The sequence below is a fragment of the Schistocerca gregaria genome, chromosome 1 (assembly GCF_023897955.1).
Source record: "Schistocerca gregaria isolate iqSchGreg1 chromosome 1, iqSchGreg1.2, whole genome shotgun sequence".
Classification (NCBI taxonomy): domain Eukaryota; kingdom Metazoa; phylum Arthropoda; class Insecta; order Orthoptera; family Acrididae; genus Schistocerca; species Schistocerca gregaria.
The window spans coordinates 843,672,633-843,694,654 of NC_064920.1; the positions used below are offsets into that span (position 1 = coordinate 843,672,633).

The 22,022-nt window shown below is 39.0% G+C and overlaps 1 protein-coding gene across 3 annotated transcripts in view; it reads left to right on the forward strand.

Moving 5' to 3' along the window:
• Positions 1-22,022, forward strand: part of LOC126272461 (uncharacterized) — a 531,522-nt gene that overhangs the window by 155,414 nt on the left and 354,086 nt on the right. For all 3 annotated transcript variants that reach the window (XM_049975341.1, XM_049975356.1, XM_049975349.1), the window contains exon 8: positions 5,803-5,864. In XM_049975341.1, coding sequence (XP_049831298.1) covers positions 5,803-5,864 — 62 coding nt within the window. The remainder of the gene's footprint in view (positions 1-5,802; positions 5,865-22,022) is intronic.

The following is a 22,022-nucleotide window of genomic DNA, read 5'->3' on the forward strand; positions in this document are numbered from 1 at the left end:
GATACTTAAATCTATACGCAATGTTAACAAATTACTCTTCTTCAGAAACGCTTCCTTGCCATGCCCAGTCTACATTTTATATCCTCTCTACTTCGACCAACATCAGTTATTTTGCTCCCCAAATAGCAAAACTCCTTTACTACTTTAAGTGTCTCATTTCCTAATCTAATTCCCTCAGCATCACCCGACTTAATTTGACTGCATTCCATTATATTAGTTTTGCTTTTGTTGATGTTCATCTTATATCCTCCTTTCAAGACACTATCCATTCTGTTCAACTGCTCTTCCAAGTCCTTTGCTGTCTCTGACAGAATTACAATGTCATCGGTGAATCTCAAAGTTTTTATTTCTTCTCCATGGATTTTAATACATACTCCAGATTTTTCTTTTGTTTCCTTTACTGCTTGCTCAACATACAGATTGAATAACATTGGGGAGAGGCTACAACCCTGTCTCACTCCCTTAACAACCACTGTTTCCCTTTCATGCCCCTTGACTCTTATAACTGCCATTTGGTTTCTGTACAAATTGTAAATAGCCTTTCGCTCCCTGTATTTTATCCCTGTCACCTTTAGAATTTGAAAGAGAGTGTTCCAGACAACATTGTCAAAAGCTTTCCCTAAGTCTACAATTGCTAGAAACAAAGGTTTGAATTTCCTTAATCTTTCTTCTAATATAAGTCATAAGGTCAGTATTGCCTCACATGTTCCAATATTTCTACAGACTCCAAACTGATCTTCCCTGAAGTCGGCTTCTACTAGTTGTTCCATTCATCTGTAAAGAATTTGTGTTAGTATTTTGCAGCTGTGACTTATTAAACTGATAGTTTGATAATTTTCACATCTATCAACACCTGCTTTCTTTGGGATTGGAATTTTTATATTCTTCTTGATCTATGAGGGTATTTAGCCTGCCTCATACATCTTGCTCACCATATGGTAGAGTTTTGTCAGGACTGGCTCTCCTAAGGCCATCAGTAGTTTCAATGGAATGTTGTCTACTCTGGGGGCCTTGTTTCAACTCAGGTCTTTCAGTGCTCTGTCAAACTCTTCATGCAGTATCGTATCTCCCATTTCATCTTCATCAACGTCCTCTTCCATATTGTCCTCAAGTACATCGCCCTTGTATAGACCCTCTATATAATCCTTCCACCTTTCTGTTTTCCCTTCTTTGCTTAGAACTGAGTTTCCATCTGAGCTCTTGATATTCATACAAGTGGTTCTCTTCCCTCGAAAGGTCTCTTTAATTTTCCTGTAGGCAGTACCTATCTTACCCCTAGTGATATGTGCTCTACATCTTTACATTTGTCCTCTAGCCATCCCTGCTTAGCCATTTTGCACTTCTTGTTGATCTAATTTTTGAGATGTTTGTATTCCTTTTTGCCTGCTTCATTTACTGCATTTTTATATTTTCTCCTTTCATCAATTAAATTCAATATTTCTTCTGTTACCCAAGGATTTCTACTAGCCCTCATCTTTTTACCTACTTGATCCTCTGCTGCCTTCACTACTTCATCCCTCAGAGCTACCCATTCTTCTTCTACTGTATTTCTTTCCCCCATTTCTGTCAATTGTTCCCTTATGCTCTCCCTGCAACTCTGTACAACCTCTGGTTTAGTCAGTTTATCCAGGTCCCATCTCCTTAAATACACATCTTTTTGCAGTTCTTTAGTTTTAATCTAAAGCTCATAACCAATAGATTGCGGTCAGAGTCCACACCTGGTTCCTTCTAGTATCCCCAGGAGTCTTCCATGTATACAACCTTCTTTTATGATTCTCGAACCAAGGGTGGTATGTGGAGACAAATAGTTGTTTATTTACTCCTACATAGATCATCCACAAAATGTTATCAGACATGTCATTTTAAATGAGAAAGGAAAAACATTTTTTAGAAAATAATTCATGGGTACTGTAATATAATCTCATCACAAAATACTTTTACCCTCTTCATTCTTGTCATGTCACTGATACACTTCCCATACTACACACACACACACACACACACACACACACACACACACACACACACACACACACACACACACACACACAAATTACACTGGACTACATTGCAGTGCACAATGTATCAATCTGTTTCAAATGGTATTATGTATAAAAATAAAGTCAACAATTTTACATTTGCTTACGGTTAACATGAAATTGTTAGAGAAAGTAATATGGCTGGTATGACTGATTATTATTTGTACAATGTGTATATGAAAATCTCTTTGCTGTAATTAATAAACCAGAAAGGTGTAGCATAAAGGATTTCCAATGCACGTACAAAATATAAATGTAAGTTTTTGTCCATGAAAACAATTCAGTTTAATAATGTAATGTATCATCACCACATAAGTTAAAAAGTACTAACAGCAAACTCCCACAGATGGAAATAAAACTGCCCCAGAGATCTACTGACTCTGCACCAATGCTGGGGCAGCTGCTATACAGTATATGAAGTTATAACAAGGAAGGTATTAGATGACACTGTTTGAATTCACTGTTAGACTTATAATTGAAAATAATAGTGTCACAAAACTTTGTATACATTTACACATTTTACAAACCATCTAGCAAAGTTTATCACTAAAACTGTATTCAACAACAATTTTTGTTGTGGAAAATGTGCCAAATTAGTATGTTTTTCTCAACCAAGGAAATGTATTCAGGATGCTGGTAAATAGAAGTGGATGAGGCTGATCATGAGAAAACTACATTCGTCACCCCTGAGGGCCTGTATGAGTTTAAGGTAATGCTGTTTGGTTTGTGTAATGCACCAGCAACTTTTGAACGGGTCATGGATAATCTTCTAAGTCACCTGTAGTGGACGATGTGTCTTTGTTATTTAGATGACATTATAGTGTTCTCAGAGAAATTTGCTGAACACGTAAAAAGACTGAGGACCATTCTTAAGTGTCTCCAACAAGGTGGACTGAAAGTTAATGCAAGAAAGTGTCTCTTTGGAGCAAAAGAAATCAAACTACTTGGACACCTTGTGTCAAACAAAGGTGTGCACCCAGAGCCAGAAAAGGTGAGATCTAAAACAGAATTTCCTATTCCTAAAAGTATTAGAGATGTGAGAAGCTTCTTAGGATTATGTTCTTATTGCCGTCATTTTATCAAAGACTTTTGTATAAAAGCCAGGCCACTCCAAGAGTTGTTAAAAGCTGATGCTAAATTTATCTGGGGTGGTGCCCAACAAGATTCTTTTGATGTGCTGCAAAAAGTTCTGATGACTGACTGTGTATTTGGTCTGTATGATGAGAGAGCACCTACAGAACTACACGCAGATGCCAGTGCGAAAGGAATCAATGCAAATTTTGGATGGAAAAGAGAGGGTTATAGCCTATGCTTCTAAGACACTTACAAAAGATGAGAGAAACTACTCGACTACAGAAAGAGAATGTCTTGCTGTGATCGGGGCCATGTGCAAATTTCGACAGTATCTCTATGGAAGGCCATTCATAGTTGTTGCAAACCATCATCCACTTTGTTGGTTGACAGGTCTTAAGGATGCAACAGGATGACTCACCAAGTGGACACTATGTCTGCAAGAGTATGACATTACAATAGTGTACAAATGTGGAAGAAAACACCAAGATTCTGACTGTCTCTCAAGAAACACTGTGCGAGACCATCAAGACTTTGATGAAGATAGGGACTGTGGCACTGCACTCCAGGATCTCTCTGCTGAGCAGAAGGACACCAATGATATCTCAAATTATGCTTGCCCTAAATTGGACAGAGGATGTGAAAGGACAATCTGAGGTAGTTAATGGATTACTTTGCAAGAAAAACTTTGTTTGGAAAGCAGTGCACTCAGATGTTCTACAAAAATTCCAAGACACACCTGAGGCTGGACATTTAGGATTTATTAAGACATTATATAGGATCCACAAGAGATTTTTGTGGCCAGTTTTATTTAGGAGTGTCTGTCACTATGTGTTGCATCATTGAGAGTGCTAGAGGAGAAAAGCAGTTCCTCAGAAACCATCTGTCTGACTCATAACAATTCCACAAGCTGAAGCGCCTTTCCAGCATGTTGGGATTGACCTCCTCAGACAATTCCCAGTGTCTGCTAGTGGCAATAGATGGATTATTGTTTGCACTGATTAACTAACAAGCAATGCCATTAAAAAAGCTGTGAAAACAGCTGTAGCATTCAAGGTAGCCAAATTCATCATGGAAGACATTGTATTAAAACACTGTGCCACAAGGTCATTACAGATCAAGGGAAAGTTTTTCAATTGAATCTTACGACAGAGATAAACAGTTGGTGAAACATTACTTGTCACACAATGACTGCCTACCATCTGCAAACTAGCGTGCTTACTGAATGCCTTAATAAGACCCTAGCTGGCATGCTATCAATGTTTGTCAGTGTTGAGCAGAGCAACTCTGATGAGGTTCTACCTTTCATTTTTCCTGGTGTATGGGTGTGAGGAGACTATGACGATGGACACTGTGATTCTGTTACATCCTGATGATGTGGATGATGACTGCATTGGCCAGGTGTTAACCAGAGCTGAGGAAGCTTGGCAGTTAGCTCAACTCTGCATGGTGCAGGCTTAAGAAAACGATCACTGAAGGTATGATGTGAGCCTCGCCCTGTTGTCTACCAGCCTGGTGATCTCGTCTGGATCTTCACTCCTGTTCGGAAGATTGGTCTCCCTGAGGAGCTCCTCAGGCACTACTTTGGACCTTATAAGGTTGTAAAACAACGGTCTGATGTTACTTATGAAGTTGAAGATTTCGACACTGACACAAAACGATGAAAGATTAGAGATACGATCCACGTCCTTCAAATGAAGCCCTTTAAGGATCCAACAACTCAGTGTAAATTCAAAGCTCCAGTGACAGACAACAAGCAGAAAGGTGATGGAGATTGTAGCAGCATAGGAAGGTCTAAGAAGACCACCACAAGGGCAAACATCAGTCATCGGGAGTCGGAGTATGCGCGACCGATGACTTGTTCCTGGACTAGGAGGATGTAACGCTGAGACCCTGTTCTCTTAAGGAGGGAACAATGTCACACAGGAAGCTGAGTAGCACAGTAACTGTGGTGCAGTGGCAATGATACAAGACTGTTGTGTGGAGGGTTGGGAGTTCAAAACTCATGTGAACAGTAAAATTTTAATTTCTATATTCGGTTTGAGTACATTCTAGAAGTATCCACAAATGTCAAGAATCACTGGAATGTTCTGTAACTGTATAGACACCACATGGGTTCTAGCTGCAGGCAGTTTACTCTGCACTCTTGTATGTGCAAGTGCTGAATAAACCTTTGTTAATTGAAGTTTGTGTTCATCATTCATCTAATTAAACCTTCTTCTACATGACAATATTTAGCAAAGATGGTGGACAACATTGGAAAGTTTGCACAAAGTTCAGAAAAAACCAGATGAAAATTATCAGTGAAAATTTATTCAGTTTTTGTGGAAACTTTATAAGTTTAGCTTCTTTCTGAGCCCTGATGCTAAATGTAATATTGTGTCCAAAATGGTTAAGACACTGATGCTCCCTCTAATGACTCCATGAGGTACTTGGCATAAGAGTGAGTAAACTATTTCCCATAATTATACTGATGATCTGTTAGCATGTCATCTCCATAGATTTTAAGTAGTTATTTATTGATATGAAATTGTTTAAATTTTTTTGTTGAAATTATACAGTGATATCATGTTTAATGCAGGTAAAACAAGATAACATTTCAAGAAGTTGTACTTTGGCACTAGAAGAGAATACTCTTGGCATGTGTGGTGTTCCCTTTATTGTAAATAAAACAATGCATGTTTATTTTCAGGGATTCTTCAGAGAAACAGTCACAGAAACATGGGCTTCAAGTTGGACCTATAATTGGAGATAGTAAGTAAATGAAATACACTCAGAATTTTGTCTATACATGTTATAACATACAAGGAAAAATATTAGCTATTTGAAGCAAAATTATTTCACACAGTTGTAAGCTATATTTCACTAACTTAAAATTAAAATTTTATAAATCACTAAACTTTTATGGTGCCACTGCCCACCTATTAACTGCTGTGAAAATGCATTTCCTAAAAGTTCTGATGAAAGGTTTGTTGTATGTATTTTAAGTATTGTTTATAGGGTGACATATTCCATTTATGACTATGGAAGTTTTTATTCAGCTGCTGAAATTTTGGCATTTCATGACTGTCAAGCATAAATAATTGATACTATGTACTGGCACAGATTTAACCTATAAGTAATGGAACCTTCTTAGTTCCCATTTGACAGCAATGGAAACATTAATTGTAACCACTGACATAAGTAACATAATTTTAATGTAGTAATTTTAATAATGATGTAAAACTGATCATTCACAATTACTGGGTGTTAACATTGATCAGCCAGCAGCTGTGGCTGAGCAGTTCTAGGTGCTTCAGTCCAGAACCACACTGCTGCTTTGGTCGCATGTTAGAATCCTGCCTCATGCATGGATGTGTGTGATGTCGTTAGGTTTACAAAGTTCTAAATCTAGGGGACTGATGACCTCTGATGATGTTAAGTCCCATAGTGCTTAGAGCCATTTGAGCCATTTTTTGAACACTGCTCAGACTCTGAGCTGGTATTTACACATTATAGATCTTCTCAAATACTTGAGTCCAGCAATATTTGCTCTACATGTAACTGCTAATTTGAGTGATGACTGCATTGGAAAATTAACTTTCTTTGCATACTTCCTTTAAGCCTTTTTATTGCTTTTGATGCTTCCTTTTGTGTGACAGTGCTGATGTACATTGACCTGCTATAAGTACTTATTTGATATTAATTGGATTGGGTATGCTTATTTATGTTCCATTCTACCATATTATCTGCAACAAGTGAGTAAAAGTTGTTCAATGTGTTGATTGTTTGTAGGGGTTTCTTACTTTTCTGTTTTCTACTGACAGTGTTATATTTGTACCTGATGCTCTTCTTTCACCAGTTCCTGTTTTTAATACTCCACAAGGCTATCACTTTATTTGTTGAATTACACATGTATTTATCATTCTGCATGTTTTGCTGTTATTATTACTTTTCCTAATATTTTTGAACATTTTCCGTAGTACCTATACATCTAATTCAGGTGAGTAATTATTCAAGTTACAAATATCTTCTGTCCTGCAACAGGACAAGTCTTTGCCTTTACTAGTCACAACTCAACTGTGAGTGGAGAAACAGAATGCTATGGAGAATGCAAGACCTAATATTTCAGTATGGGTCACTGAAATCAGTAGGGGTCAGTCATATACTATTGCTTTTAAGCCAAAATCATAAAATCCTGTAGCCCTTTTACTAGTAGGAATATTCTTGAAGTAAAACAAGAAGAGAGCAATAATTAAATGGATGCATAAATATATGAAATGGGTTTCATACGATAATGATGTTGAGTAAACAATGTTGTTTAGAATTTTAACCAGAAGTTTATTCTAAATGCAAACACAAGTAAATGTGGACAGTGGCCTCACATCAAGGTAGTAAATCAACTGTACAATATTCAACACAAAACACAAAAAAATACTGTCCAAACAGGTCATGAAGGACCGATAGTACCAACCATCTGCTGTCCTGTCCTCAGCTCTCAAGTGTCCGCAGATGTGGATATGGAGGGGCATGTGGTCTACCCACTGCTCTCTTTAATGTTTTCAGTTTTCATGACTGGTGTCACTACTTCTCAATCAAGTACTCACAAGGGCTGAGTACATCCCACTTGCCAGCAACACTTAGTAGACCCAGACAGTCACCCATCCAAGTGCTAGCCAAGTCCAACAAGCTTAACTTTGGTGATCTGGTGGGAACTGGTGTTACCTCTGCAGTAGCGCTATTGGCTAATATTGAATATAACAAAGCAAAATATAGTTGTGCAGTGCTAGCAGAATATTACAGAGAGTGGCAAGTACAAAATAAGTGCATGAATTCACAAGGAACCAGAAATAAAATTTTAAGAGATCAACAGCACCAATTCTCCCTAATATTCACAACAGATTCTAAAGGTCATTACCACCGGGTTTATTGCTACCAATACCAAACAAATTAATCCCAAAATTGAAATAATACAATGCAGCAAACATCCCTAAAACTCACAGATGCATGTAAACAGTTAAATAACAGTAAAGTTTATATGGCTGCAAGTGAATCAGTCACTGAAAATGACTCAAAAATTCTGGCTCCTGACCACATTCAAAGTCCTGAAATATTTCCAAGTGTTCAACTCTTGACGATCAAAATATTTATGTTAAGGCTGTTAGTGGCAGCAAAGATATTGTCCAGGCCTTAATGAATGAGACAGGAACTGAAACTGAAGGTAGCAAAGCAAAAGCTGAAATGTTTAACTCTGTTTTCAAATATTCCTTTACAAAGGGAAACCCAGGAGTACTGCCCCAATTTTATCCTTGTACTACTGAAAAGATGAGTGAAATCATTATTAGTGCCAGAGGTATTGAGAAACAGCTGAAATCATTAAAATTTAAAAAAGCTCCAGATCACGATGAGATCCCGGTCAGAATCTATATTGGATTTGCAGCTGAGTTAGTCCCTCTTCTATCATCTATAATAGATTCCTTAACCACAGACTTTGCTGTTGGTGGAGAGGCTTGCATGCCTCACCAATACAGATAGCTGTACTGTAGGTGTAACTGCAATGGAGTGGTATCTCTTGACAGAATAAATGTGTGGTTCCTGAAGAGGGGCAGCAGCCTTTTCAGTAGTTGCAGGGGCAACAGTCTGGAGAATTGAATGATCAGGCCTAGCAACATCAATCAAAATGCCCTTGCTATGCTGATACTGCAAATGGCTGAAAGCATGGGGAAATTACAACTGTAATTTTTCTTGGGTGCATGCAGATCTACTGTATGGTTAAATGATGATGGAATCCTCTTGTGTAAAATTTTTTCTAGGTAACATGTCCCCCATTTGGATCTCCGGGCAGGGACTACTAAGGAGGCTGTTGTTATCAAGAGAAACAAAACTAGCATTCTACAGATCAGAGAATGGAGTATCAGATCCTTTAATTGGGCAGGTAGATTAGAAAATTTTAAAAGGGAAATGGATAAGTTAAAAGTTAGATACAATGAGAGTTAGTGAAATTCAGTGGCAGGAGGAACAGGACTTCTGGTCGGATGAATAGAGTGTTATAAATACAGAATCAAACAGGGATAATTTGGAAGTAAGTTTAATAATGAATAAGAAAATAGGAATGCAGATAAGCTACTATGAACAGCACAGTAAACACATTATTATTGCCAAGATAGACACAAAGACCACACCCACCACAGCAGTGCAAGCTTATATGCCAACTAGCTCCACACATTTGATACCAAGAAGTCCCTCTCATACAGCATAGCCACCTGTGTTCGTTGTATGTGAAGTGACAAGCAATCCCTATCGAAATATACCAAGGCTCCCTCTGAGGTCTTCACAGACTGTAATTACCCTGCCAAAATCGTACAAAACAAGTCTCCCATCCTTTATCTTTCCAGTTAGCCACCACCTCCCAAAGTCCTATGGTTCAGCCACAGAGGAGCATTACCCTCATGACTCAGTACTACAAAGAACTGCAGCAACTGAGTTACATCTTCCGCCAGGGATTCGACTACCCTTTGTTGGGCCCTTCAATGAGAAGTATTTTGCCTGCTATCCTTTGCACCCTTCCCACAACAGCATTCCCTTGCCCATAGAACCTACACAATATCTTCATCCATTACTACACAATCCCTGCTCCCAAAGCCTTTCCTCATGGCTCATCTCCCTGTAATAGAACTAGATGCAAGACATATCTTATATATCCTCCCACAATCAACTGCTCCATACCAGACGCAACAATTACCTATCCCATCAAAGGCAGGGCTACTTGTGAAACCAATGTAGTGGTCTATAAGCTAAGCTGTGACAGCTGTGCTTCATTCTATGTGGCTATGATAAGCAACAAGCTATATGTTCATGTGAATGGCCACTGACAAACTATGGCCAAGAGACAGTTTGGACCACCCCATTGGTGAGCATGCCACACAACACAATGTTCTTCATTTGAGTGACTGCTTGACACCCTCTGCCATCTGGATCCTTCCTACCAACACTAGCTTTTCTGAACTGCAAAGGTGGAAGCTCTCCTAGCAACATATCCTACATTACCATTACGCTCCTGGCCTCAACCATTATTAGTCATTGTCCTTACACGTCTAGACTCTTCCCTGTTCCCATCCAGTGCTACACAGCCCTCTATTCCACCAGTACTCCATAACTATTTTTACTTCTCTCTTTTTCCACTACTCAGCTCCCCCTCCCACATGCCTTCCATCTAAGACATTGACTGCATGTAGCTGCCTTACCCTCTCTCCATCTCATTCATGTATTCTCCCACAAGCAGCACTTTACTGTCCTGTACCCCTACCCTGCTATACCCCCCTCCCCATCCCAACCTCCTCCTTATCCAAATTACCTTGTTGTCTCTCTCATCACACACTGCTGCTCACAGTCTGACTTCAACAGCCAGTAACTGTGGTCATTTCTGTACGAAGGTGTGTATCTATGTTTTCTAATTTCAACAAAGGCAATTTTGGCCAAAAGATTGCTTTCCAACAGTCTTTTAGCTGTGTCTATCTGTGACTTAGCATCTCCTCTAAATGGTGAGTTGCAAATATCCTTTTCATACTGTAATGCCGGAAATGAATATCCTCTTATTTCCATCTATTGTACTATTTTTTTCCCCTTATATTGTTACCTGAAGATATGACATTTCTGTGTCTTTATATATTGTAATTGATATATATTTATGCATTTATGTTGATGTATAATTGGTTTGTTTTGTAAATATTATTTGTATTTTTAGCTGAGTCTGGCCTAGGGAAAACTATGCTATCGAATGATTACATCGATAGGTCGTGTGGAGAACCAAAGTGTTTAGGATCTTTGGTGGTGTTAACTCTACTGCATGGAGCATGGGCAGAGGGGTCTGTCTGGAATAGGGCAGTGGAGCAGGTGTGTTTTGGACGCTCCTGCGAGTTGCCGGGCTTTCGGGGTTTGGCAGCATGTAATTGCGCTCGACTTGCTATGGTAGTTTCTGACATGGTGTCACGGATCGGAAGCATTAGGTGGTGCACATCAAGAGCCTGTTTTGCCTGGTGACCATGTCGAGAAGAAGGCATGCCAACATCCAGCTTCTGCAACAGTGACGGCCAACAATGAGTGACTGTTGCCACCTCCTCGATCAACGACTTCAAACCTTCAGTCAACCAGCAAGGAAGACTGGACGCATGTAAAGTTTTAGAACTGTATGGCAGACCTCAGCTTTTCAAACTGTTGCATCACAAGAATATAGCAACTTAGCATGAACCTTTGTTGCTAATTGTCCCAATTGCATTACCAAGCAGGGTCCCTTCCTTTTCTGGAATGAACCCGAGTGTTGTTGAAATTCATACACCAGCATTAAAGTAATATCATTCCTTTTCACTGTTTTAAATTCAAAGTTCAGTTAAAGTATTCCTAGCTGGCTACATACAATATTTAGATTACACAAGCACAAATTAAGAGTGTGAGTTTTGTTAGCATATTTTAGCTTACCTGTGACTGCAGCTCAGCTTTGTACATACTAAATTTTACTATTGTTAATTGTTCAGAATCATTTAATTCAAGTTCAAAGTTAAATCTCTTATTTCTAAATTGCATAGATTCAAGTAGCTTTTGAAATGATTGTTGAGGTAGCCCAAGACAAACCTTATTTTATGGAATTTCGTAGTGCTTCAGAAACAAAGTTCACTATTAATTTCAGTCACTAAATTAACTTTCAATTTTTCCGGTTTTATTAATTCTTTTGCTAAATTAAGTCAGAGTGTAGCAAAATTTATTACTTCTGACAAACATTCAGTTTTCACACAGCATGGGTCAACCTTCAGTTGCCCTGCTTTTAGTGCTAATTATATGTGCATTAATCTTTCATTTTCAGTTACTATAATAGTTGTCCATCGGACTGGTGACCATCATTTTCCCCAAATCTCAAATGTCTAATTAACACCAATTAATTGTTAATGTAACAATCACACATTTACTTTCTTTATTAAATTTACCCTTTTCTCAAAATTAATTTTCACCAGTTTCATTTGCATTTTTCCTTTCATTTAGATGTAGCCCTTTCCTCCCTCTTTACTGACAAATTAACTTCGGTGATGATTTCTTTTCCCAAATTTCCTTTAGGTGCACGCGGTTTAATTTTTGACTCTCATTTAGGGCGATAAGTGAGGGGGAGGTTACAATACCATTGTTACACTCCATCCTGTATTTTCCATTGGCTGATTTTTGTGAAAGTATTAATGTTTCAATGTTGTTATATTCTTTGAAGATTGTCTGTCAATGTCCCATAAATTTTTTGGTTTATTTTTGTTGTAGTTGTGATGATCTCTGGCTATGTTTTGAAATGTGCAGTTGGAGTTTCATATCATATTATCATACTGTGTGATGCTTGATAAATGATTCATTTCTAAAACGGCATTTGATGATTTGTCAACATGGTAGCAAATGTACACGGTTGATGAAGTTTATATGAAGAGTGATAGTTGTGCTGATTTCGGAAAAGAAATACTCGACGATACACAAGTGCAAAGATAAGACAATGACCGACAGAAGCTAGATAAACTCACAGGCACAGAAGACTGGGAGAGCTAGAGAATTATTATGAGTACTATTTTAGAATGTGACAAAATCTCTGATGTCATAAATGCCGAACTGATTAGGGCAGAAGGAAGCAGACAGAATTACGAAACTGAACTTGCAAAATGGACAAAGGCTAATCCAAAGGCAAGGAAAAGACTGATTTTGTCACTTGACACCAAGCCTTTACTTCGTGTTGGGGAATGCAAGACTGCTAAAGAGGTTTAGGATAAGCTACACAATATCTATAATGTGCACTCAGCTGAAAACATTGATCTCCTTAGACATAAATTCCATAACATTGTGTGGGAGGCATCTGGAGGTATACAAGGTCATCTAGCCAAATTTGGTGATGTACAAACTCAGCTTTTGTTGTTGGACAAGCCAATTGATGATGGTGACCTTTGTGCATGATTTGAGCAAACTTTGCCAAAAGAGTTCAATTACACTTATATTATGTGGCATGATCTACCTGCTGAAGAAAAGACATGGAGTAAATTACAAAAACAGTGTTTGAATTATGGACTAAGAATAACAGATCATGATGACGAAAGTGTTGCTACAGCAATGATGTAAAAAATGAAGATTAACAAATCACACCAGAAGTGGAAACAAACCTCCTCTGAAACAGATTCATTAAAAATGCCTCATTAAAAAAGGAATGAAGATAGAAAATGCTTTTCATGTGGTAAAGTAGGTCACTTATCAAAACAGTGTAAGATAGGGTTGGTTTGTTTTAAATGTAAGAAACATGACCATCGATCAAATGAATGTAGTAGTGTAGACAAAAGAGAAGATTGTGCTATATTGTTAACTAATGTGACATCAGTGGATAATTCAAGAAGCTGCAGCTACACAGATACTTCAAAATCGGTGGAAACAGTATCAATGTTGAGACACAACAGTTTTTCAGTACATCTACATCTACATGACTACTCTGCAATTCACATTTAAGTGCTTGGCAGAGGGTTCATCGAACCACAATCATACTATCTCTCTACCAGTCCACTCCCGAACAGCGAGCGGGAAAAACGAACACCTAAACCTTTCTGTTCAAGCTCTGATTTCTCTTATTTTATTTTGATGATCATTCCTACCTATGTAGGTTGGGCTCAACAAAATATTTTAGCATTCGGAAGAGAAAGTTGGTGACTGAAATTTCGTAAAAAGGTCTCGCCGCGACGAAAAATGTCTATGCTGTAATGACTTCCATCCCAACTCGTGTATCATATCTGCCACACTCTCTCCCCTATAACGCGATAATACAAAATGATGTGAATACACTGGACTGTGATGAGTGGTACATTGAAAGTGGTGCAACATATCACATAACAAATTGGCGTGATTGGTACACTACGTATGAACAATTTGAAACTCCTTGGAAGATGGTTAGTGCCAAGAATGGTGTACATATTGAAGCATTTGGTACAGGCTGAATTGATGAGCAGGTGTTCAATGGACAGACATGGACAGAACGCTTTTGAAGATGTTTGGTTTTGTTCTAATGGATCCTGTAACTTGTTTTCTGTTAAGAAAGCTGTACAGAAGGAAATAAAACAAATAATCAAAAATTATGGAAAATCATGCATATTTTTCAAAAATAATATTGCAATTGCTATTGCCACATCCTGCTGTGAAAATGAGCTTTATAGTTTGGCTGTGAAGGTTGTTCGTCAAGAAAAGTCTTGTGTTGTTACTGAAACTGATGACAATTTACAGAGCTGGCATGAAAAAATGGGCCATCAAAATAAATGCTATGTGCACCAATTTTGAAGGATCATGGTGAAGAGACAACAACTGATAACAGTTTTTGTGCAGGGTGTGTCTATGGTAACCATCATCAGATGCCGTGTGGTGAAAGAGTGCAGAAACCCAATGAACATGTAGTGTTAGTGTGTGTATATGTTTGTGGTCCGATGGAAGAAAATTATCTGTAGGGTCGTTTATACTTTGCTGTTTTTAAGGATGATTTTTCCAGATTTAGAGTACCATACCTTTTGTGACACCAAGGTGAAATTAAAGAAAAGGTGCCACTGTTCATTAAAATCATAAAGACTCAGGCCGATGTTACCGTGAAAGAATTACTTACAGATGGTGGCAAGGAGTTCCATAACAAAGATGTGTAAAAATTTGCTGGTTCAGTTGGACTGAAACATAAAATCACAGCACCATATATGCCTCAACAGAATGGAACTTCTGAATGGGAAAAAAGGATCCTGTGTGAGATGGCACATTCTTGGCTTTGCTCTGCTGTACATCTGCCAAAAGCATTGTGGGATGAAGCTGTTCTGGCTGCAACATACACTTTGAATTGGATGGGTCCCACAAAAATTAAAGGTAAAACTCCAATTGAAATATTTTTGAAGAAAGAATGTCGTTTTGATAATTTGGTGATATTTGGAACTGAATGCTACACTTGGATCCCTGCACAGGAATGGAAGAAGTTTGATGCTAAATATTCAAAAGGATATGTGGTTGGTTATGATGATTGTGGATACCATGTTTATTTTCCTGAAAAAAGGTGCATGTGTGTTTGCAGAGATGTAAAGTTCAATTGCGAGTCATTACAGAAACCTCTTATTGGTACTCAAAAGTCTAAAAGGATTGTTGAAATGTCAGCTATAGATAAGAATGCAGATATTTTGGAGACTGAACATGAAGATGTTGATTTTGAAGAGGATTGCATGAACCAAGATGTTGCTACAAGTGATGAAAGTGTTAGCAATCAGTCATGTGGCTCTGAGGGAGAAGATGGAAGTAACTTGGAAGCAAGAAGTGTGGAAAGAGGAAGGCACAATTTACATGAGCAGCGGAATTTCAAGAAACCATCTTGTTACTGTGAAGATTCAGTTCATCAACCAAGAATGATGTTTCTTTGTGAAACACCAATAAGCTATAAAGAAGTATTGCAGTCAGAGAATTCTGAAGAATGGAAGAATGCAGTGGAGGAAGAGATGGATGCTCTAAAGAAAAACAGAATATGGGAATTAGTTTACAAAAGCAAACCAAACAATGTGATTGGAAATCAATGGGTCTTAGCTACAAAATTAAATGCAAAAAATGATGTTGTTTGATTTAAGGCTCAACTACTGGCAAGAGGATATACTCAACAGTTTGGGGTAAATTATGTTGACACATTTAGCGCTGTTGCAAGATTTGAGACAGTGAGATACCTTTTGAGTGTTGCAATTCAACAAGATTGTGAATAAGGCAATTTGATGTGAGGACAGCATTTCTCAATGGTACTTTGAAGGAAGAAATCTATGAGTCAAAATGCTGGTATGCTGGTGTTGGGTTCCTTACTGAATGTAACTTATGGGAGAGCAGTTCAGATCCATGTATGCTTTATGGTGAAAAAATGGTATTGTTTTATGTTGATGATGGATTAGCTATGGGCTCTACTGATGCCACAGCTAAGTTAATTGAACAGTTTGGTAAACGTTTTCAAATCAATATAGAAAAAGTTGAGTACTTCTTGGGTTTACAAATCAAGAGGTTTGACAACTGTATTCAAATAAATCAATCTGCATATGTGAAGAGGATTTTGGAGAAATACAATATGACGGATGTGAAACCATTGCATTTACCCATTGAACCAGGATGGACACCAGGTTAGTCACCTCCTTTTAATAATACTGGACTGTATCGAGAAATGGTTGGAAGTTTGATGTATTTAACACAAGGTGCAAGACCAGATTTATCATATGCTGTTAATGTTGCCTCAAGAGTTCATGACATGCCAACTCAGCTGCACTTTGCATTACTCGAACGAATATTTATGTACCTTAAATCAACAATTACAGATGGCATTAAGTTTGTGAAGGATAAAGACTGTAACATCGAAGCCCACAGTGATGCTGACCATAGTGGGACAGAGGCACACAAGTGGCGTCCTGCTCAAGTTCCATGGGGGTCAGTTGTGTGGAAAAGTAAATTACAGCAGTGTGTTGCTCTTTCTTCATTGGCGGCAGAATATGTGGCTGCAAGTGAAGCTTGCAAATGACTTGTATGGTTAGACAGACTTCTGAAAGAAATTGGTGCTGTTGATGAGTCATCTGTTTCTGTTTCAAATTGATAAGTGCTATCAAATTTATTAATGGATTGAAATTTTATGAACGATGAAAACACACAGAGACAAGGTATCATTAAATTTCTCAACTGGTTAGAGTGAGCCAGACTGAAGTGAATTACATACCAACTGATGGACAGGTGGCAGATACTCTGACAAAAGGGGTACCATTCACAAGTGATGAAGGAACTTGTTGGTTTAGTGTCTACTTCATCATATATATAAAACACTGCAGGAGAGTGTGAAAGTATATTTTGCCTGACGAATTTTCTTCCATTCCCAATCCTAGTACTATTTCCCTTTGTTACTCTTTTCTAATGCATTACTAAACTCTGATTTTGTCCTTCTTTCTATACTTTCCTGTGTTTCTCTTCATGGCTTACGCACAGCACTGCATGCTCTTCTTACAAGGCACACTGTATCAACCATCTCAGCCACACACAACAGATGGCTTCAGGATGACACTGATTGTTGGTGCAGCGTCTCATAACCCACACTACGCCCACTGTGTCACTACTGAATATTTTTGCATGTTGATAACATACCTTTCCTGTGCCACACAAACTTGTATCTCATTCTACCAACCCATCCCCACCCCCCACTCTGTCTCTATGTATTCCAGTTTGAACCTACTAACTACACCTAATCTAAGCATATATGTCATCCCCATTCCCCACTGTTATCCACCCACAGAGCCTCAAACTACATTACAATCTTTTTATTTATTTCTTCTTTGATCAGAATGTGCCTTAATGCTTATTTTACTTGGTTTTTGTGTTTCACTGTTATTCTTGTCCCTCTGATTTCATCTTGCTTCCCCCTACTTCATCCATTTAATTATTTTCATGTTTTTTTCCCACACATTTGGGTGTATTTTTGCTGATTTTGTCGTTCATAATTCTACATTTTTTTGTACTTTTTTGCGTTTTTATCCACTGGCTTGGATCCGTACTCCTCCCATCTATATCAATACAGAAAAGTCCCCTTATCACTTGCCAAAACCCAATCCCACATATTGTTCCTGCATTGTTGCTTAGCTCGTGGAATCCCTTGAAAAGCTCTTAACATCAAATTACCTATCCCCGGCTGCCACCCTTACTTCCACAGTGATCCTCTGTTCAGATTCTACCAGTCCTTAACTCTCGTCAACGTAGTCCTGCAAAACCATAATAATCAGCCCCAAACCTCCTTGCAATACTTTCTCTCCATCTGAAAATTCTCCTGCTATGCAATCCCAAATTCCTTGATCTCATCACACACAATGGAACTCTTACCCTCCAGGAACTAGAGTGACATCCACAGTACCATCTCAGAAACCCCTTCATCCTGTTTACTTCCTACTCCAGCCTTGGACTAACATTATCCATGACCTCTACAATGTCCAAACTCCCCAAATCCCCTCATAGCTGACAAACCCTATCTTGCAGACCTACTACTTTTATCCCACTCACAAAAACTCCCTCCCACAACCACGCAGTATCCAGAACCTGAAGAGACACGGAACACAGTCATGAACCTTTCCTCCAAAAGCCTTAGCCTTGCAGAAGTATCTTCCCTTTCCAAATGCTTCACCTATTCCCCCACTCACAAATTCAATTATGCTGGACTTATTAACCACCTTCTCTCCTTCTCCTGGCCTCTACAGTAAAAATACATTTTCGCTGTGAACCCTACAATCACACTCAACTAAAGATCAATGTTGAACACTTTCTGACTCAGTCTACTCCTCCATTCAACCATGATCCACACCCAACATCCACAATTCACCCCCCTGTTAATGTTCCAGAATTTCTTGACCCTGAACATTGTGGCACCATAATTCCCAAAATCCCTCAACATGAAGACTAATCTTTTATCCACAGAAAGAACTATAATCTACCACTTAAAGACTGGTCCCAATCTTATAGTCCTGTCTGCTGACAAATGTTCCACCACCATTGTGTTGAATCTTGAGGATTACCCTGGCAAAGTAACTTTGCCAGGTGTCAGATACATCCACCTACAAACCATCCTAAAAATCCATCACTATCTCCACTCTATCCTCATATCCTTAGGCCCATACCAGGACCTCTACCCAGAGTCCATCTCTCTCCTCAACCCTGCCATTCCTTGCTCTCCTATCTTCCAAAAGTACATAAACCCAACCACCCAAGAAGCCCCATTGTGCACAGTTAATGCCCCCGCCCCCCTTCTCAAGAGAATCTCTGCTCTCCTAGACCAACACCTTTGGCCTATTACCTGCAACCTTCCCTCCTACGTACCAGCTATTTCCACCACTGATTCTCCATAGTTTCTGTTCCTTTACCACATGCTGCTCTGGTCATCACTACTAATGCCATCTTCCTTTACACTAACATCCCTAACGCCCATGGCCTTAGCACTATTGAACCCTACCATTTCCAACACCTGATGCACTCAAAACAAACAACCTCCTTCCTAGTTGCCAAGTATACCTTCACCCATAATTACTTCGCCTTTGAAGGCACTACCTACAAACAAATATGAAGTATGGCTATGGGCAACTGCATGGCACCACCCTGTATCAGCTTACTCATGTTCCATCTAGAGGAATCCATCCTAAACACCGAAAATCCCAAACACCTCATCTGGTTCAGATTCATTGATGACATCTTCATGACCTGGACCAAGGTTGATTACACCCTATTCACATTCCTCCAGAACCACAACCTTTCTCCCCATTTGCTTCTTCTGGTCCTACACAATCCAACAAGTTAAACTCCACCTCAAAAATCCAACAAGCTATCTTCCTTGAAGTTAACCTCCACCTCAAAAGTAGTATATCAGTATCTCTGTCCACACTGAGCCTAATAACCATCAGCAATACATCCACTTCAACAGCTGCCACACACTCCATATCAAAAAGTCCTTTCAATACAACCTAGTCACTCATGGTCATCACATCTGTAGTGATGATCAGTCCCTCTCAAAATACACTGAGAATCTCACTGGGGTCCTCACAGACTGTAATTACCCAGCCAAAATTGTACAAAAACAAATATCCTGTGTTTTATCTTTCCAGTTACCCACCACCTCACAAAGTCCCACAATCCAGCCTCAGAGGAGCATTCCCCACATGACTCAGTACCACCCAGGACTGCAGCAACTGAATTGCGACCTTCAAGAGGGTTTTGACTACCTGTTGTTTTGCCCTTTAATGAGAAATATCATGCCCACTATCCATTGTACACCTCCCACAGTGATATTCCGCCATCCACAGAACCTACACAATATCCTTGTCCATCATTACATAACCACTACCCCCAAACCCTTGCCTCATGGCTCATATCCCTGTAATATACCTAGACGCTTGTCCTGTCCAATACATCTTCCCACCACCACCTACTCCAGTCTGGTCACAAACATCAGCTATCCCATCAAAGGCAGGGCTACCTTTGAATCCAGTCATGTGATCTGTAAACTAAGCTGCAACAACTGAGCTTCAATCTACACAGGCATGACAACCAACAGATTGTCTGTCTGCATGAATGGGCACTTACAAATTATGGCCAAGAAACAGCTGGACCACCCTGTTGGTGAGCACACCACCCAACACAATGTTCTTCATTTGACTGACTGCTTCACAGCCTGAGCCATCTGGATCCTTCCTAACAACTCCAGCTTTTTTGAATTGTTCAGATCAGAGCTCTCTCTGCAATAAAATGAAAGAGGCAGCCAGTGGCAGAGGTAAGGGGGAGACTGGGGAGGGAAGGGGGAGGAATAACACAGTAGGGTTAGGTGACAGTAAATTGCTGTTTATGGGAGCATACAGAATTGAGTTGGAGAAATAGTAGGGCAGCTACAAGCAGTTGACATCTTAGCCAGAAGGTGAGGGGGAGGGGGGAGGGGCAGGGTAGCAGGAAAGGAGAGAAGTAAAAAGAGTGAGGGGGTGTTGGTGGAATAGAGGGCTGTGTAGTTCTGGATGGGAACAGGGAAGGGACTAGATGGGTAAGTACAATGGCTAATGAACGTTGAGGCCAGGATGGTTATGGGAATGGCAAATAACGGGATTCTATTCTCTCATTTCTCTGCAATTCTTGATGTTCCGGAACAAGTGTCACTCTCTTTGTGGACTTTTGTTCCATGTTCTTGTTTTTCTTTGTGTTGTTGCTACTACTACCAACAGTTGCCAACATGAAGAGGTCGAGGGGGTGCGGGGGGTTGGGGTGGCGGTAATTAGATACCATTTTATATTTTAAAATTTTGAAAAGGATAACTGTTTTTAATGAAGTCTTCGACTGAATTTTACAAATGATTTAAATTTTGTGGTTAAACTTAACCCAAATATTTGACACCATAATAGTACATGTGACTTTCCACAGTGACAGTCATAATAGATATTTTGAAGCTCAGGGCCCTACTTATACATCAGTATTTGTTTAAAACATGATAATATGTCAACAACAATTAACAGATATTTTTTAGGGTGGAAATACAGTTCCTTCCCTTCCTTCAATACACATTATTGAAAATGTGTTGGTATTACTAGGATTAAGGCCACGGCCAACCACCTGTCCTGCCCTTAAAGAGATATCATATGTTAAATTACTGAGAAAATTGCTGAGTGGTTACGGCACCGAATTTCCATTCAGGAGCATTGGGATCCTACACCTGTTTGAACATCCTGATTTATGTTTTATGTGGGTTCCCTAAATTCCTTGAGGCAAATACTTTTATTGGTTCTACTGAATAGGCCATGTCAGAGTACCTGCCATTTCCTTGTCCAGTTTGAGTTTCTTCTCAGTCTCTGACATGTTAACTATTTATTCATTCTCTTTATAATGCTGTAATGTGTTTTAAATGTTCCATATCATTGTGGAAAAGTCAGAATAAAATTCATCATCTCACATGTACATGAATTTGTGTTGGTTACCATTTTTTTGTTTTAACTTATCTTCCTTTTGTTCCTTGAACTCTCAAGTAATTTGTTGAAAACCCATGAACTCAAAGATGAGCACTTCCTACCATTTTAGGATATATTTTATGTACAAATATGGTAATCTGTCTCATGTGGCATGGTAATGTGTCTTTGTAGAGGTGATATTACTATGTCATGAACATAGGTGACAGAGGTGTCTTACATAGAACATACAGAAATTAAACAGCTGTGCAGTAATCTTGTAAGAATACATTTTGTTAATTTTGGGGCAGGGTAGGAAACTCACCTCAAGTGATACAACATGTAGGACATCTCCTAACTCCTCAAAAAGTTTCAAAATTTATGGCACTACTGTGAGCACAAACACTTGCTGTCTCATACATAGTATGGAAACCTAAAAAATACTGTA